The sequence below is a fragment of the Oncorhynchus mykiss genome, chromosome 11, assembly GCF_013265735.2.
Source record: "Oncorhynchus mykiss isolate Arlee chromosome 11, USDA_OmykA_1.1, whole genome shotgun sequence".
Taxonomy (NCBI): Eukaryota; Metazoa; Chordata; class Actinopteri; order Salmoniformes; family Salmonidae; genus Oncorhynchus; species Oncorhynchus mykiss.
The window spans coordinates 19,049,077-19,067,321 of record NC_048575.1 but is presented as its reverse complement, the minus strand read 5'-3'; the positions used below and the strand labels follow the sequence as shown (position 1 = coordinate 19,067,321).

Sequence of the window (18,245 nt, the reverse complement as noted above, 5' to 3'; positions counted from 1 at the left end):
TTTGGACACACCTACTCATTCAAGGGTTTTTCTTTATTTTTACTGTTTTCTACACCCTTAGCCTGGATGACAGCTTAGCACACGCTTGGCATTCTTTCAACCAGCTTCACCTGGAATGCTTTCCAACAGTCTTGAATGAGTTCCCACATATGCTGAACACTTGTTGGCTGCTTTTCCTTCACTCTGCGGTCCAACTTATCCCAAACCATCTCACTATGGTTGAGGTCGGGTGATTGTGGAGACCAGGTAATCTGATGCAGCACTCCATCACTCTCCTTCTTGGTCAAATAGCCCTTACACAGCCTGGAGGTGTGTTCGGTCATTGTCCTGTTGAAAAACAAATCACAATCCCACTAAGCGCAAACCAGATGGGATGGCTTATCACTGCAGAATGCTGTGGTGGCCATGCTGGTTAAGTGTGCCTTGAATTATAAATAATTCACTGACGGTGTCACCAGCAAAGCACCCCCACACCACCACACCTCCTCCTCCATGCTTCACGTTGGGAATTACACATGGAGAGAGCATCCGTTCACCTACTCTTCGTCTCACAAAGAAACACCGTTTGGAACCAAAAATCTCAAATTTAGACACATCAGACCAAAGGACAAACTTCCACCGATCTAATATCCATTGCTCGTGTTTCTTGGCTCAAGCAAGTCTCTTCTTATTATGGGTGTCCTTCAGTAGTGGTTTCTTTGCAGCAATTTGACCATGAAGTCCAGATTCACGCAGTCTCCTCTGAATAGTTGATGTGAAGATGTGTCTGATACTTGAATTATGAAGCATTTATTTGAGCTGCAATCTGAGGTGCAGTTAACTCTAATCAACTTATCCTCTGCAGCAGAGGTAACTCTGGGTCTTCCTTTCCTGTGGCGTTCACCCTGAGAGACAGTTTCATCACAACGCTTGATGGTTTTTGTGACTGCACTTGAAGAAACTTTCAAAGTTCTTGACATTTTCCGGATTGACTGACCTTCATGTCTTAAAGTAATGTTGGACTGTTGTTTCTCTTTGCTTATTTGAGCTGTTCTTGCAATAATATGGACTTGGTCTTTTATCTTCTGTATACCACCCCTACTTTGTCACAACACAGCTGATTGGCTCTAACACATTATGAAGGAAATTAATTCCACAAATTAACTTTTAACAAAGCACACCTGTTAATTTTTTCTCATATACATTTTAATCTCACTTTCTGTCTACCAACTAAATATACTTTCCTGCAACCCGCCTCACCCATTGTGGTACGGATCTGCTATTTTTATTCCTTATAACTGGAACCTCCGCCAGGAGCTAGCCAGCTAAATAGCTACTAGTCTTTGTTAGCCACGGCTAGCAGTCTTCACATTTAGTTTGGACACCGCAGCTTTAGCTCGGAATATACATGCCAGTCTGCACAGAGCGATATCAACCCAGAGCATATCGGACTGCTTCTCTCTTCCACATCACCGGATTCCTGCCGCTCTGGATCATTACACCGGATCATCGTAGCTAGCTAGCTAGCTGCTACTGAGTGGCTACTGTTAGCTAATGCCTCTGTCCCGAAGCAAGCACCAGTTAGCCTTGAGCTAGCCTCGAGCTAGGCCCATATACCAGCTAATTCTAGGGCTACAATACCTCTTTTGCCAATTGGCCTGGACCCTTTATTGTCGACACAGAGCCCCACCGATCCCCCTGGTGTGGTCTCAACAGGCGTTTCCGTTGCGATGTCGCCGAAGACCCATCTTCTTGCCCCAGCCTGCTAGCTTTCTAAACACTGTGTCCCCCGCTTGACTAGCATAGTACTGAACTCTGAACGGCTGACTGACCTATTGCTGACTGACCTATTGCTGACTGACCTATTGCTGACTGACCTATTGCTGTTCTTTGGACCCTATGATCACTCAGCTACACAGCTGATGCCCCCTGGACTGTTTCAATTACATGGTACCTAATTTTGTTTACCTGTCGGCACCATCCTCGAACTCAGGTCCTGTATGTACCTAACTGACCCCGCTTTCTGCCTCTCTCTAATGTCAATATGCCTCTCTCTAATGTCATATATGCCTTGTCTACTGCTGTCTCGCCTAGTTCTTATTGTTTTATTTCACTGTAGAGCACTCAGTCCCGCTCACCTTAGATAGCTCTTTTGTCCCACCCCCCACACATGCGGAGACCTCACCTGGCTTAACTGGTGCCACCAGAGACGAAACCTCTCTCATCGTCACTCAACGCCTACGTTTACCTACACTGTACTCACATCCTACCATACCCTTGTCTGTACAATATGCCCTGAACCTATTCTACCACGCCCAGAAATCTTCTCCTTTTATTCTCTGTTCCCAACGCACGAGACGACTAGTTCTTATAGCCTTTAGCCTTATCCTACTCCTCCTCTGGTGATGTAGAGGTTAACCCAGGCCCTGTAGACCCCAGTACCACACCTATTCCACAGGTGCTATCATTTGTTGACTTCTGTAACCGTAAAAGCCTTGGTTTCATGCATGTTAACATCAGAAGCCTCCTCCCTAAGTTTGTTTTACTAACCGCTTTAGCACACTCCGCCAACCCTGATGACCTAGCCATGTCTGAATCCTGGCTTAGGATGGCCACCAAAAATTCTGAAATTTCCATTCCCAACTACAACATTTTCCACCAAGGTTGAACTGCCAAAGGGAGCGAAGTCGCAATCTACTGCAGAGATAGCCTGCAGAGATCTGTCATGCCTTCCAGGTCTGTGCCCAAACAGTTTGAGCTTCTACTTTTAAAAATCCATCTTTCCAGAAATAAGTCTCTCACTGTTGCCATTTGTTATAGACCCCCCCTCAGCCCCCAGCTGTGCCCTGGACTCCTTATGTGAATTGATTGCCCCCCATTTATCTTCAGAGTTCATACTGTTAGGTGACCTTAAACTGGGATATGGTTAACACCCCGGCCGTCCTACAATCTAAGCTAGATGCCATCAATCTCACACAAATTACCAAGGAACCTACCAGGTACAACCCCAAATCCGTAAACACGGGTACCCTCATAGACATCATCCTGACCAACCTGCCCTCTAAATACACCTCTGCTGTTATCAACCAGGATCTCAGCAATCACTGCCTCATTGCAAGGCCTTTCTAATTGACCTGGCCCGGGTATCCTGGAAGGATATTGACCTCATCCCATCAGTAGAGATGCCTGGTTATTCTTTAAAAGTGCTTTCCTCGTCATCTTAAATAAGCATGCCCCTTTCAAAAAATGTAGAACTAAGAACAGATATAGCCCTTGGTTCACTCCAGACTTGACTGCCCTTGACCATCACAAAAACATCCTGTGGCCTACTGCATTAGCATCGAATAGCCCCCACGATATGCAACTTTTCAGGGAAGTTATATACACACTCAGTTAGTAAAGCAAAGGATAGCTTTTCAAACAGAAACTTGCATCCTGTAGCACAAATTCCCAAAAGTTTTGGGACGCTGTAAAGTCCATGGAGAATAAGAGCACCTCCTTCCAGCTGCCCACTGTACTGAGGCTAGGAAACACTGTCACCACCAATAAAGCCATGATAATCGAGAATATCAATAAGCATTTTTATACGGCTGGCCATGCTTTCTACCTGTCTTCGAAAGCCAAGTTAACAAACAGACCACGAACCACTTCGAATCCCACCGTACCTTCTCCGCTATGCAATCTGGTATGAAAGACAGTATTGTGCAGGCGTCTTCATCGATCTGGCCAAGCCTTTCGACTCTGTCAATCACCGCATTCTTAGCAGCAGACTCAAAAGCCTTGGCTTCTCAAATGACTGCCTCGCCTGGTTCACCAACTACTTGTCAGATAGATTTCAGTGTGTCAAATCGGAGGGCCTGTTGTCCGGACGTCTGGCAGTCTCTATGGGGGGCCACAGGGTTCAATTCTCGGGCCGACTCTTTCCTTCGTATATATCAATGACGTCGCTCTTGCTGCTGGTGATTCCCTGATCCACCTCTACGCAGACGACACCATTCTGTATACTTCTGGCCCTTCTTTGGACACTGTCTTAACAAACCTCCAGACAAGCTTCAATGCCATACAACACTCCTACCGTGGCCTCCAACTGCTCTTAAATGCAAGTAAAACTAAATGCATGCTCTTCAACCGATCTCTGCCCCCACCCGCCCACCCGACTAGCATCACTACTCTGGACGGTTCTGACTTAGAATATGTGGACAACTACAAATAGCTAGGCGTCTGGTTAGACTGTAAACTCTCCTTCCAGACTCACATTAAGCATCTCCAATACAAAATTAAATCTAGAATCGGCTTCCTATTTTGCAACAAAGCCTCCTTCACTCATGCTGCTGAACATACCCTTGTAAAACTGACTCTCCTACCGATCCTTGACTTCGGCGATGTAATTTACAAAATAGCCTCCAACATTCTACTTAGCAAATTGTATCTAGTCTATCAATGCCAATGCCATCTGTTTTGTCACCAAAGCCCCATATACTTCCCACCACTGCGACCTGTATGCTCTCGTTGAATGGCCCTCGTTTCATATTCGTCTTCAAACCCACTGGCTCCAGGTCATCTATAAGTCTTTGCTAGGTAAAGCCCCACCTTATCTCAGCTCACTGGTCACCATAGCAACACCCACCCATAGCATGCGCTCCAGCAGGTATATTTCACTGGTCATCCCCAAAGCCAACTCCTCCTTTGGCCGCCTTTCCTTACAGTTCTCTGCTGCCAATGACTGGAACGAATTGCAAAAATCACTGAACCTGCAGACTTATATCTCCCTCACTAACTTTAAGCATCAGCTGTCAGAGCAGCTTACAGATCACTGCACCTGTACACAGCCCATCTGCGAATAGCCCACCCAACTACCTCATTCCCATATTGTTGTTTATTTCTGCTCTATTGCACCCCAGTATCTCTACTTGCACATAATCATCTGTACATCTCACTCCAGTGTTAATGCTAAATTCTAATTATTTCACCACTATGGCCACTGGGGACGCAGCGTAGCCTAGTGGTTAGAGCATTGGACTAGTAACCGAAATGTTGCAATTTCAAATCCCCGAGCTGACAAGGTACAAATCTGTCGTTCTTCCCCTGAACAAGGCTGTTAACCCACTGTTCCTTGGCCGTCATTGAAAATAAGAATTTGTTCTTAACTTACTTGCCTAGTTAAAGGTAAAATAAAAAATTGCTTTACCTCCCTAATCTTACTACATTTGCACACACTGTGTATATATTTTTCTATATTATTTTTTTTGTGTGATATTGACTGTACATTTGTTTATCCCATGTGTAACTCTGTGTTGTTGTTTTTGTCACACTTCTTTGCTTTATCTTTGCCAGGTCGCAGTTGTAAATGAGAACTTGTTCTCAACTGGCCCACCTGGACTTCTTATGGCTGGGGGCAGTATTGAGTAGCTTGGATAAATAAGGTGCCCAGAGTAAACTGCCTGCTACTCAGTCCCAGTTGCTAATATATGCACATTATTAGTATATTTGGACAGAAAACAGAAAGTTTGAATGAGTATAACATAACTCATATGGCAGGCAAAAACCTGAGAAAAAATCCAACCAGGAAGTGGGAAATCTGAGGTTGGTCGTTTTTCAACTAATTTCCTATTGAAGATACAGTGGGATATTGGTCATGTTGCACTTCCTAAGGCTTCCACTAAATGTCAACAGTCTTTAGAACCTTGTTTGATGCTTCTACTGTGTAATGGGGGCGAATGAGAGGGGAATGAGTCAGAGGTCTGCCAGAATGCCTTGAGCTCGTGACGCTCGTTCGTACAGACAAAGGAATTCTCCGGTTGGAACATAATTGAAGATTTATGTTAAAAACATCCTAAAGATTGATTCTATACTTCGTTTGACATGTTTCTACGGACTGTAATGGAACCTTTTGACTTTTCGTCTGCTCCTAGTGAACGCACTTCGTGAGTTTGGATTTGTTTACCAAATGCGCTAACAAAAGGAGCTATTTGGACATAAATGATGGACATTATCGAACAAAACAAACATTTATTGTGGACCTGGGATTCCTGGGAGTGCATTCTGATGAAGATCATCAAAGGTAAGTGAATATTTATAATGTTTTTTTTTACTTCTGTTGACTGCACAATATGGCGGATATCTTTTTGGCTTGTTTGGGCTCTGAACGCGGTACTCAGATTATTGCATGGTTTGCATTTTCCTTAAAGCTTTTTTGATATCTGACAGCGGTTGCATTAAGAAGAAGTGTATCTAAAGTTCCATGGAAAACACTTGTATTTTCATCAACATTTATGATGAGTATTTCTGTAAATTGATGTGGCTCTCTGCAAAATCACTGGATGTTTTTGGAACTACTGAACATAACGCGCCAATGTATAATGAGATTTTTTTATATAAATATGAACTTTATCAAACAAAACATACATGTACTGTGTAACATGAAGTCATATGAGTGTCATCTGATGAAGATCATCACAGGTTAGTGATTCATTTATCTCTATTTCTGATTTTTGTGACTGCTCTCTTTGGCTGGAAAAATGGCTGTGTTTTTCTGTGACTTGGCTCTGACCTAACATAATCGTTTGTGGTGCTTTCGCTGTAAATCCTATTTGAAATCGGACACTGTGGTGGTATTAACAAGAAGTGTATCTTTAAAATGGTGTGAAATACTTGTATGTTTGAGGAATTTTAATTATGGGATTTCTGTTTTGAATAAAGGTTACATTTAAAAAAAAAAAAAAAGCTGGTTGAGAGAATGCTAAGAGTGTGCAAAGCTGTCATCCAGGCGAGGGCCACTTTGAAGAATCTCAAATATAAAATATATTTTGATATGTTTAACACTTTTTTAGTTACTACATGATTCCATATATGTTATTGATGTCTTCAATGTTATTTTACAATGCAAAAAATAGTAAACAAAGAACAACCAAAGGAATGAGTAGGTGTGTCCAAACGTTTGTCTGGTACACTATTGAAATACAGAGTTCAGGGAGAATATCTCCTGTTGTTAGTACAGCTGACTGTGTTCCCCTCTCTCCTCATCCCTCTCTCATCATACCTCTCTCATCATCCCTCTCTCCTCATCCCTCTCTCCCCATCCCTCTCTCATCATCCCTTTCTCTTCACCCCTCTCTCATCATCCATCTCTCCTCATCCCTCTCTCCTCATCCCTCTCTCATCATCCCTCTCTCATCATCCCTCTCTCTTCATCCCTCTCTCAACATCCCTCTCTCCTCATCCCTCTCTCATCATCCCTCTCTCCTCATCCCACTTTCTTCCTCACTCTCTCCTCATCCCTTTCTCATCCTCCTCCTATCCTAATCCCTCTCTCATCATCCTCCTATCCTCATCCCTCTCTCCCCATCATCCTGTCCTCATCCCTCTCTCATCATCCTCTTATCCTCATCCCTCTCTGAAAAAACACCAGGAAATCAGCTCCAAGAGATTTTCATTTAGGATATCTGTTCCAGAATATTCCCACACATAATAGAGACATGTACAGTATTTGATCGTATACAAATGTAAGGAAGGTTTGAAATTATTTTAGTTTTCAAATATTATATCTGTTTGGGCTTCTTGCAATCTATAAATTATTTGAAATAATTTTACAGCCCCCTGACCATCTGCTTAAAAAAGAAGATTAATCTAGTTGATGATCCCTACCATAGAGGTTATGGGAGTAGAGGCTGGAGGCTATGGGAGTAGAGGCTGGAGACTATGGGAGTAGAGGAGGCTAGAGAGAGACTATTGGGACAGAAGATAAGATGATTACAGAGAAAGAGAGGAGAGGCTGGAGACTATGGGAGTAGAGGAGGCTAGAGAGAGACTATTGGGACAGAAGATAAGATGATTACAGAGAAAGAGAGGAGAGGCTAGAGCACTTAGGGACAATGTGTATGGAGAATTACATTTTGCTGGAGAAAAGTCAATACTCAGGGCTGATTTCTCTCTCTGTCTTTCTCTCTGTCTTTCTCTCTGTCTTTCTCTCTCTTCCTCCCTTCCTTACACTCTCCCTCTCCCTCTCCAGGTTCCAGGGGTTCCTACAGTAATCAGCACAGTCACTGTGGTCCAGACCTGCGTCCCCTGGGATCCCCAGACCACCACAAAGAGCCCATCTATGAGGACAGAGTCAACCACTACCACAAAGGACCTATGAGGGGACTGGGAAACAACACTGGTAAGACTATATAATCCATCCTATAGTATTTAAACACACACACACACCTTTAATATGTACACACACTAACAAAAAGAGAACAATAGAGATAGGCACAGTTCTGTCTGCAGCACATACTAACCTCCAGTATTCTTCAATAGAGACTAATTTGTGTTATCTAGATGTGGGTTTAGGTATGCTGTCGAAATCCTATTACAGCATCATTCTACATGGGAATAGCCCTCTCTGTCACGCTAGGCTGTATCTTCTCACACTCATTAACCAGCCAGGCATTAATAACTATCATTAACATGTGGGTCAGATAGTGATTATGCTAAATAAGCTACTATAGATTACTTATTGTTTGGATCAATGGGTATGGTACATGAAAGAGAAATAAATTGCTTGCAGGCAAGGAGCATGTCTTTAAGCCTGTACGCTATGGCAGGGTGTATCCAAGCTTGTTTATTGAGCAATATGATATAACGATTTGTTTACTCTCTAAGAAGTACATTATTACATGTTTGAGGGTTTGCTACCTTGCGAACACAATTATAGCATATACAATTTACTGTTATTGCAGTAGATCAATTCTAATGCAGTCGGTTTATATCGTAAAACACACACTGGGACTCATTTACCTTATCTTTCCCACAGCGAGACCAAAGAGTAGGAAATCTCTTAGTGAGCGGTATTGATCCATTCCTGAGTTATTGGCTTGTTTAATGCAGCCGGCTACAGAACAGTGTGTTTAAAGATGGTTAGATTGACCACTGCAGGGCCTGTGTGCGGCTAATAGGGATTCAAAATGAATAAGTGATGCCTCAGTCACACACACATGTACACACGTACGAACACACGTACGAACACACATATCTTTGTTTTGCTATGCTTGTGGGGACCAAACAATTGATTCACTTTCAAAATCATATTTTCCCTTAACCCTTAAAACCCTTAACCTAACCTAACCTTGACCATAACCCCAACCTTAACCCCAAACCCCTAAACCTAACACTAAACCTAACCCCTAACCCCAATTTGAACACTAATTGTAACCCTAAACCTAACCCCTAAGCTGAAAATTGTCTTTTTCCTTTTGGGGGCCGGCGAAATGTCCCCACTTGTCCGAATTTTCCCTGTTTATGTAACGCTCGTCGGAAGAAGTGGACCAAGGTGCAGCGTGGTACGTGTTCATGATCGGAACACCAAACAAAACAACAAAAGACCAACGAACGTCACGTTCCGTAGGCTACGCAGAGCTAACAAAAAACAACATCCCACAATCTAAAGTCGCCAAACAGGCTGCCTAAGTGTGATTCCCAATCAGAGACAGCTGTCCCTGATTGAGAACCATACCCGGCCAAAACATAGAAACCCAAAACATAGAAATAAAGAACATAGAATGCCCACCCAAATCACACCCTGACCAACCCAAATAAAGACATAAAAAGGCTCTCTAAGGTCAGGACGTGACAGTTTAACGAATCTTGTGAGGACTTCTGTTCCCCGCAAGGATAGTAAAACCAAAACACACACACAAACACACACTCCAAGATTCATAATGTCTAAGTGATGCCTTGTAGTAATGATCAGATGAAAATAGTTCTGACATTGAGAAAGGTATAGTCAGTATAACAGTAGTATAACTGTATAGTCAATATAACAATATAGTCAGTATAACAGTATATAACAGTATAGTCGTTATAACAGTATAGTCAATATAACAATAAAGTCACTATAACAGTATAGTCAAATAGTCAATATAACAATATAGTCAGTATAACAGTATAGTCAATATAACAATATAGTCAGTATAACAGTATAGTCAATATAACAATATAGTCAGTATAACAGTATAGTAAGTATAACAGTAGTATAACAATATAGTCATTATATCAGTTTAGTCAGTATAACAGTATAGTCAGTATAACAGTAGTATAACAGTATAATCAGTATAACAGTATAGTCATTATAACAGTATAGTCAGTATAACAGTATAGTCAGTACAACAGTATAGTCAGTACAACAGTATAGTCATTTAATTAGTATTCTAAAAGCATAGTCATTTTAACAGTTTTATAACAGTATAGTCAGTATAACAGTATCGTCATTTTAACAGTATAGTCAGTATGTAACAAGTATAGTACATATAGCAGTATAGCCAGTATATAACAGTATAGTCAGTATAACAGTAGTATAACAGTATAGTCAGTACAACAGTATAGTCAGTATGACAGTATAGTCAGTATATAACAGTACAGTCATTATAACAGTATAGTCAGTACAGTCAGTACAACAGTATAGTCAGTACAACAGTATAGTCAGTATAACAGTATAGTCAGTATATAACAGTACAGTCATTATAACAGTATAGTCAGTATAAGAGTATATAACAGTATAGTCAATATAACAATATTTAACAGTATAGTCATTATACCAGTATTATAACAGTATAGTCAGTATAACAATATAGTCATTTTCAGTATAGTCATTAGTATACCAGTATAGTCATTAGTATAACAGTATAGTCAGTATAACAGTATAGTCAGTATAACAGTATAGTCATTATAACAGTATAGTCAGTATAACAGTATAGTCAGTATAACAGTATAACAGTATAGTCAGTATAACAGTATAGTCAGTATAACAGTTCAGTCAGTATAATTAAGGATGCTACGAATTTTCGCAGCTTTTTTTTTACAAATCGCGCAACATTTCAAAGTCCTGCTACTCATGCCAGGAATATAGTATATGCATATAATAAGTATGTGTGTATAGAAAACACTCTGAAGTTTCTAAAACTGGTTAAATCATGTCTGTGGCTATAACAGAACGTGTTCAGGAGTAAAAATCCCAGGGAAAACTGTTCACCAAAAACACAAAAAAAAGATTCATCCGCCAGTCTTTGAATTGTCTAAGGCGATAGAAACGCCTACAGCTTCCACACGATGTCGCCAATACTGGCATTTCTTTGCACGTTTATCTTTGGTGGGATGACGTATAGGCACTTCCTGTCTTGGGGTGCACCCAGGAAATTATGAAAGTGAAAAAAATGGACGATGATTTCAAGACTTGCTGCTATCGAATACAGATCGCCCCGTGATCAATTTTATCGATTATTAACGTTTATTAATACCTAAAGTTGGTTTACAAAAGTAGCTTGAAGTGATTTGTAAAAGTTTATAGGCAACTTTGTTAATTTTAAAAAGTGACGTTGCGTCGTGTAAAGGTGCATTTTCCTTGGATCAGACGGCCTTCATAAATGGACATTTTTGGCATACTTTGACGGATTTAATCGGGAAAAAGACCCAATTGTGATGTTTATGGGACATATAGGAGTGCCAACAAAGAAGCTTGTCAAAGGTAATGAATGTTTTATATTTTATTTCTGCGTTTTGTGTAGCGCCGGCTACCGCAAAATCTTTTGTTTAGGTCTCGTTCAGGTATTTTGGGGGGGTGCATGCTATCAGATAATAGCTTCTCATGCTTTCGCCGAAAAGCATTTTACAAATCTGACATGTTGGCTAGATTCACAACGAGTGTAGCTTTAATTGAGTATCTTGCGTGTGTGTTTTAATGAAAGTTTGAGATTTATTGAGTACTATACTATAGTACTATAGGTGGCGCTCTGAAATTTCCGCTGATGTGTTCCTGTGCAGGAACCACGTCCGTAAGAAGATAACAGTATAGTTAGTATAACAGTTTAGTCAGTATAACAGTATAGTCGGTATAACAGTATAGTCATTTTCAGGATAGTCATTAGTATAACAGTATAGTCAGTATAACCGTATAGTCATTATAACAGTTTAGTCAGTATAACAGTATAGTCACTATAACAGTTGTATAACAGTATAGTCGGTATAACAGTATTGTCATTATAACAGTATAGTCATTTTCAGTATAGTCATTATTATAACGGTATAGTCATTATAACAGTGTGGTCAGTATAACAGTATAGTCAGTATAACAGTATAGTCTTTTTTTTAGTATAGTCATTATAACAGTATAGTCAGTATAATAGTTTAGTCAGTATAACAGTATAGTCAGTATAACAGTATAGTCAGTATAACAGTATAGTCAGTATAACAATATAGTCAGTATAACAATATAGTCAGTATAACAGTAGTATAACAATATAGTCAGTATAACAGTATAGTCAGTATAGTCAGTATAACAGTATAGTCAGTATAACAGTATAGTCAGTATAGCAGTATAGTCAGTATAACAATATAGTCAGTATAACAGTAGTATAACAGTATAGTCAGTATAACAGTATAGTCAGTATAACAGTATAACAGTATAGTCAGTATAACAGTATAGTCAGTATAACAATATAGTCAGTAAACAGTAGTATAACAGTATAGTCAGTATAACAGTATAGTCAGTATAACAGTATAGTCAGTATAACAATATAGTCAGTATAACAGTAGTATAACAATATAGTCAGTATAACAGTATAGTCAGTATAACAATATAGTCAGTATAACAGTAGTATAACAATATAGTCAGTATAACAGTTTAGTCAGTATAACAGTATAGTCAGTATAACAGTATAGTCAGTATAACAGTATAGTCAGTATAACAATATAGTCAGTATAACAGTAGTATAACAATATAGTCAGTATAACAGTATAGTCATTATAACAGTATAGTCAGTATAACAGTATAGTCAGTATATAACAGTGTAGTCAGTATAACAGTATAGTCAGTATAACAGTATAGCCATTATAACAGTATTATAACAGTATAGTCAGTATAACAATATAGTCAGTATAACAGTATAGTCATTATAACAGTATAGTCAGTATAACAGTATAGTCAGTAATAACAATATAGTCAGTATAACAGTATAGTCATTATAACAGTATAGTCAGTATAACAGTATAGTCAGTATATAACAGTGTAGTCAGTATAACAGTATAGTCAGTATAACAGTATAGCCATTATAACAGTATTATAGCAGTATAGTCAGTATAACAATATAGTCAGTATAAAAGTATAGTCATTATAACAGTATAGTCAGTATAACAGTATAGTCTGTATATAAGAGTATAGTCAGTGTAACAGAATAGTCAGTATAACAGTATAGTCATTTTAACAGTATAGTCACTATATAACAGTATAGTCAGTATAACAGTATAGTCAATATAACAGTATAGTCAGTATATAACAGTACAGTCAGTATAACAGTATAGTCACTATATAACAGAATAGTCAAGCAGTATTATAACAGTATAGTAATTTTAACATTTTTATAACAGTATAGTCAGTATAACCGTAGTATAACAGTATAGTCAGTATGTAACAGTATAGTCAGTATATAACAGTATAGTCAGTATAACAGTATAGCCAGTATGTAACAGTATAATCAGTATAACAGTATAGTCGGTAAATACAATATAGTCAGTATAACAGTATAGCCCGTATAACAGTTAGTCATTTAAGCAGTATTATAACAGTATAGTTATTTTAACAGTTGTATAACAGTATAGTCAGTATAACAGTAGTATAACAGTATAGTCAGTATAACAGTATAGTCAATATAACAGTTTAGTCTAAAAATCTCAACTTCAACCCGCCTCACCAATAAAAAAAAAGAACTGAAATCAAAACTGGAAAAAAATAATAATAATCTAAACTGAAATCCACAATAGAAGCTAGCCAGTTTACTGGCTAACGTTTGTGTTCAGCTAACCACGGTTGGTGGTCATCAGCTATCCTTTGGTTCGAAAAGCTAGCGACTCAGACCAGAGCATACCGGACCTATTTTCTCTCCATATCCCCGGATTTCTACCTCAAGCTCTGGGCATTTACACCTGGATCTTGCAGCTAGCTAGCTGCTATCTGAGGGACTATTGCATATGTCGGTCCCAGAGCAAACATCAATTATTCCGGAGCTAGCCAGCTGAAGAGTTCCATCAGCCACTCCGGGGCTACAATCACCTATCCGGACCCGTTGTACTACCGACGCGGAGCCCCACCGGGCCTTCATGACTGGACTACTGACGTTATCTGTCCGAGGGAGTTATCCAACTGGCCTCTCCGTTGCGACGTTACCTGAACGCCCATCTGCGGCCCGCTAATCGTTAGCTGTCTTATCAGCTGCTATCTGAAAAGGTCTATCAGACAATTTTCTTGGGTCACTATAACTATATCTATTTTGCCAATTGGATTGGTCCACTCTACCACACGGAACCCCACTAATCTACCGACGGAAACGCACGAGGTGGCTAAAAACAGACCTCCATCCTATGCTAGCTTGCTACCGATGGCCCGGCTAGCTGTCTGAATCGCTGTGACCCCAACCAACCTCACTACTCACTGGATCCTTATGATCACTCGGCTAAGCATGCCTCTCCTTAATTCAATATGCCTTGTCCATTGCTGTTCTGGTTAGTGTTTATTGGCTTATTTCACTGTAGAGCCTCTAGCCCTGCTCATTATACCTTATCCAACCTTTCAGTTCCACCACCCACACATGCGATGACATCACCTGGTTTCAATTATGTTTCGAGAGACAATATCTCTCTCATCACTCAATGCCAAGGTTTACCTCCACTGTATTCACATCCTACCATACCTTTGTCTGTACATTATACCTTGAAGCTATTTTATCGCCCCCAGAAACCTCCTTTTACTCTCTGTTCCAGACGTCCTAGAAGACCAATTCTCATAGCTTTTAGCCGTACCCTTATCCTACTCCTCCTCTGTTCCTCTGGTGATGTAGAGGTGAATCCAGGCCCTGCAGTGCCTAGCTCCACTCCTATTCCCCAGGCGCTCTCTTTTGATGACTTCTGTAACCGTAATAGCCTTGTTTTCATGCATGTTAACATTAGAAGCCTCCTCCCTAAGTTTGTTTTATTCACTGCTTTAGCACACTCTGCCAACCCGGATGTTCTAGCCGTGTCTGAATCCTGGCTTAGGAAGACCACCAAAAACTCTGAAATCTCCATCCCTAACTACAACATTTTAAGACAAGATAGAACGGCCAAAGGGGGCGGTGTTGCAATCTACTGCAGAGATAGCCTGCAGAGTTCTGTCCTACTATCCAGGTCTGTACCCAAACAATTTGAACTTTTACTTTTAAAAATCCACCTCTCTAAAAACAAGTCTCTCACTGTTGCCGCCAGCTATAGACCACCCTCTGCCCCCAGCTGATGCTCTGGGCACCATATGTGAACTGATTGCCCCCCATCTATCTTCAGAGCTCGTGCTGCTAGGTGACCTAAACTGGAACATGCTTAACCCCCCAGCCATCCTACAATCTAAGCTTGATGCCCTCAATCTCACACAAATTATCAATGAACCTACCAGGTACCACCCCAAAGCCGTTAACACGGGCAGCCTCATAGATATCATCCTAACCAACTTGCCCTCTAAATATACATTTGGGTGAATTTGTCAGCTATGCTTATTCTAACCCTAGCCTTGCCCCAAACTGCCGCTCTTATGGGTCAGAATATAATGATGTAGTTACTTGGGGAAGGTCTCTGTGGATTCTGCACGTTGACCGTCCAGGCTGCTCAATGACGCACTTTTCCGGCGCACCTCTCTGGTCGTCCTCACAATGTCAGGGTCCTTTTAGCTTAGGAGTCTGTTCCCTCGCCCTTGTTCTGAAAGGGCTCTTCTGAGGACAGACAGCTCTGTAGCTCAGAGCTCACAGCATAGGAATGAAACAGTGTAGACACCACAATTTGATGGGAAGTGGAATCTAAGTGGTTCGACTTGAATTCACCCGCTTAGACACAGCTACTCATCCGTAGCTTGGGTAGACAAATATTTATTTGTCTTCAAACTTGTGTTGCGTTTTGGGTTCGTTGACTTTTTAGACCTCAGCTGCAGCTTGGGTCACTTAGTCTTATCTGTAAATTCTTTACTCACAGGTTTTATACCCTTGTGTCAGAAGTGGGCGTAACCGCCTTTAGGGCAATTCTCTGGGTGTACCTAGTTAAGAGCAAGGCTTTACTCAAATCCAATTTTAGACAACTAACTTCACATTTCATCTTTACCAAAACATTCCCTTTGATTTGGACATTTTCCACACAACGTACAATGTATAAACATCATATACATATACAACAACATATACTAGGAAAACTATTCACGTTACAATGTTTTCGTAATAACGTTATCTATTAACCTTTAATAACAAAACAAAAATGACATACATTTTCATATTCCATCTATCGTCATGACCACCATTGTGGCTGACGGAAACCATTGTTCCAAAGTCTCTTTATTTCATGTTTAATGTTCTGAGGTTGGTTCTCCATATTGAGAGGACACAGGAATGTTGTGTGGCCTAAGATTTACCAATGGCGTGAGGGGTCATAAAACCCCCACATCTTCAGGCCCCTAGATCTCTCCTCCTCTGTTGAGGTTGAGAGATACTCTGTAGGGTTGTGGTCTTCTGTAACCTGACCTGATCAGGACAGTCATGACAACAGCATAGTCAGTATATAACGGTATAGTCAGTATAAAGCAGCATAATCAATTTACCAGTATAGTCAGTATAACAGTATAGTCAGTATATAACATTATAGTTAGTACATAACAGTATAGTCAATATAACAGCATAGTCAGTATGACAGTATAGTCAGTATATAACAGTAGTGTCAGTATAAAACTTTATTGTCAGTATATAACAGTATAAGAGTATATAACAGTATGAGAGTATATAACAGTATAGTCAGTATAACAGTATAGTCATGATAACAGTATAGTCAGTATATAACAGAATAGTCATTATAACAGTATTATAACAATATAGTCAGTATAACAGTATAATCATTATAACAGTATAGTCAGTATATAACAGTATTATCAGTATAACAGTATAGTCATTATAACAGTATTATAACAGTATAGTCAGTAAAACAGTATAGTCATGATAACAGTATAGTCAGTATATAACAGTATAGTCATTATAACAGTATTATAACAATATAGTCAGTATAACAGTATAGTCTGTATAACAGTATAATCATTATAACAGTATAGTCAGTATATAACAGTATTGTCAATATAACAGTACAGTCAGTATATAGCAGTATAGTCAATTTAACAGTATAGTCAGTATAACAGTATAGTCAGTATTTAGCATTATATTCAGTACATAACGGTATAGTCTATATAACAGTATTGTCAGTATAACAGTATACTCAGTATATAACAGTATCATCGGTATATAACAGTATAGTCCGCATGTAAAAGTATTGTCAGTATACAATATTATTGTCAGTATAACAGTATACTCAGTATATAGCAGTATAGCCAGTATATACCAGTATAGTCAATATAACAGTGTAGTCAGCATAACAGTATAGTCAGTATAACAGTATAGTCAGTATATAACAGTATAGTCAGTATATTACAGTATAGTTCAGTATATAACAGTATAGTCAGTATAACAGTATTGTCGGTATATAACAGTAGAATCAGTATATAACAGTATAGTTGGTATAACAGTATAGTATTGTCAGTATATAACAGTAGTGGCAGTGTATAACAGTATAGTCAGTGTATAACAATATAGTCAATATAACAGTATAGTCATTATAACAGCATAGTCATTATAACAGTATAGTCAGTATGTAACAGTATTGCCAGTATATAACAGTATAGTCAGTATATAGCAGTATAGTCAATTTAACAGTATAGTCAGTATAACAGTATAGTCAGTATTTAGCATTATATTCAGTACATAACGGTATAGTCTATATAACAGTATTGTCAGTATAACAGTATAGTCAGTATATAACAGTATAATCAGTATGTAAAAGTATAGTCAGTATATAACAGTATACGAGTATATAACAGTATTGTCACTATATAACAGTATAGTCAGTTTATAACAGTACTTAACAGTATAGTTAAGGGGTGGCAGGGTAGCCTAGTTGTTAGAGCGTTGGACTAGTAACCGGAAGGTTGCAAGTTCAAACCCCTGAGCTGACAAGGTACAAATCTGTCGTTCTGCCCCTGAACAGGCAGTTAACCCAATGTTCCTAGGCCGTCATTGACTTAACTGACTTGCCTAGTTGAATAAAGGTTAAATAAAAAAAAAAAAATAGTCAGTATATAATATAACAAGATAGTCAGTATATCTCTATAATCAGTATATAACACTATA

At 39.4% G+C, this 18,245-nt stretch overlaps 1 protein-coding gene across 1 annotated transcript in view; it reads left to right on the top strand.

The window, feature by feature from the left end:
- The window catches only part of LOC110535425 (catenin delta-2), a 393,927-nt gene that overhangs the window by 202,087 nt on the left and 173,595 nt on the right, over positions 1–18,245 (top strand). Inside the window, exon 11 of the mRNA XM_036935119.1 lies at positions 7,988–8,137. Coding sequence (XP_036791014.1) covers positions 7,988–8,137 — 150 coding nt within the window. The remainder of the gene's footprint in view (positions 1–7,987; positions 8,138–18,245) is intronic.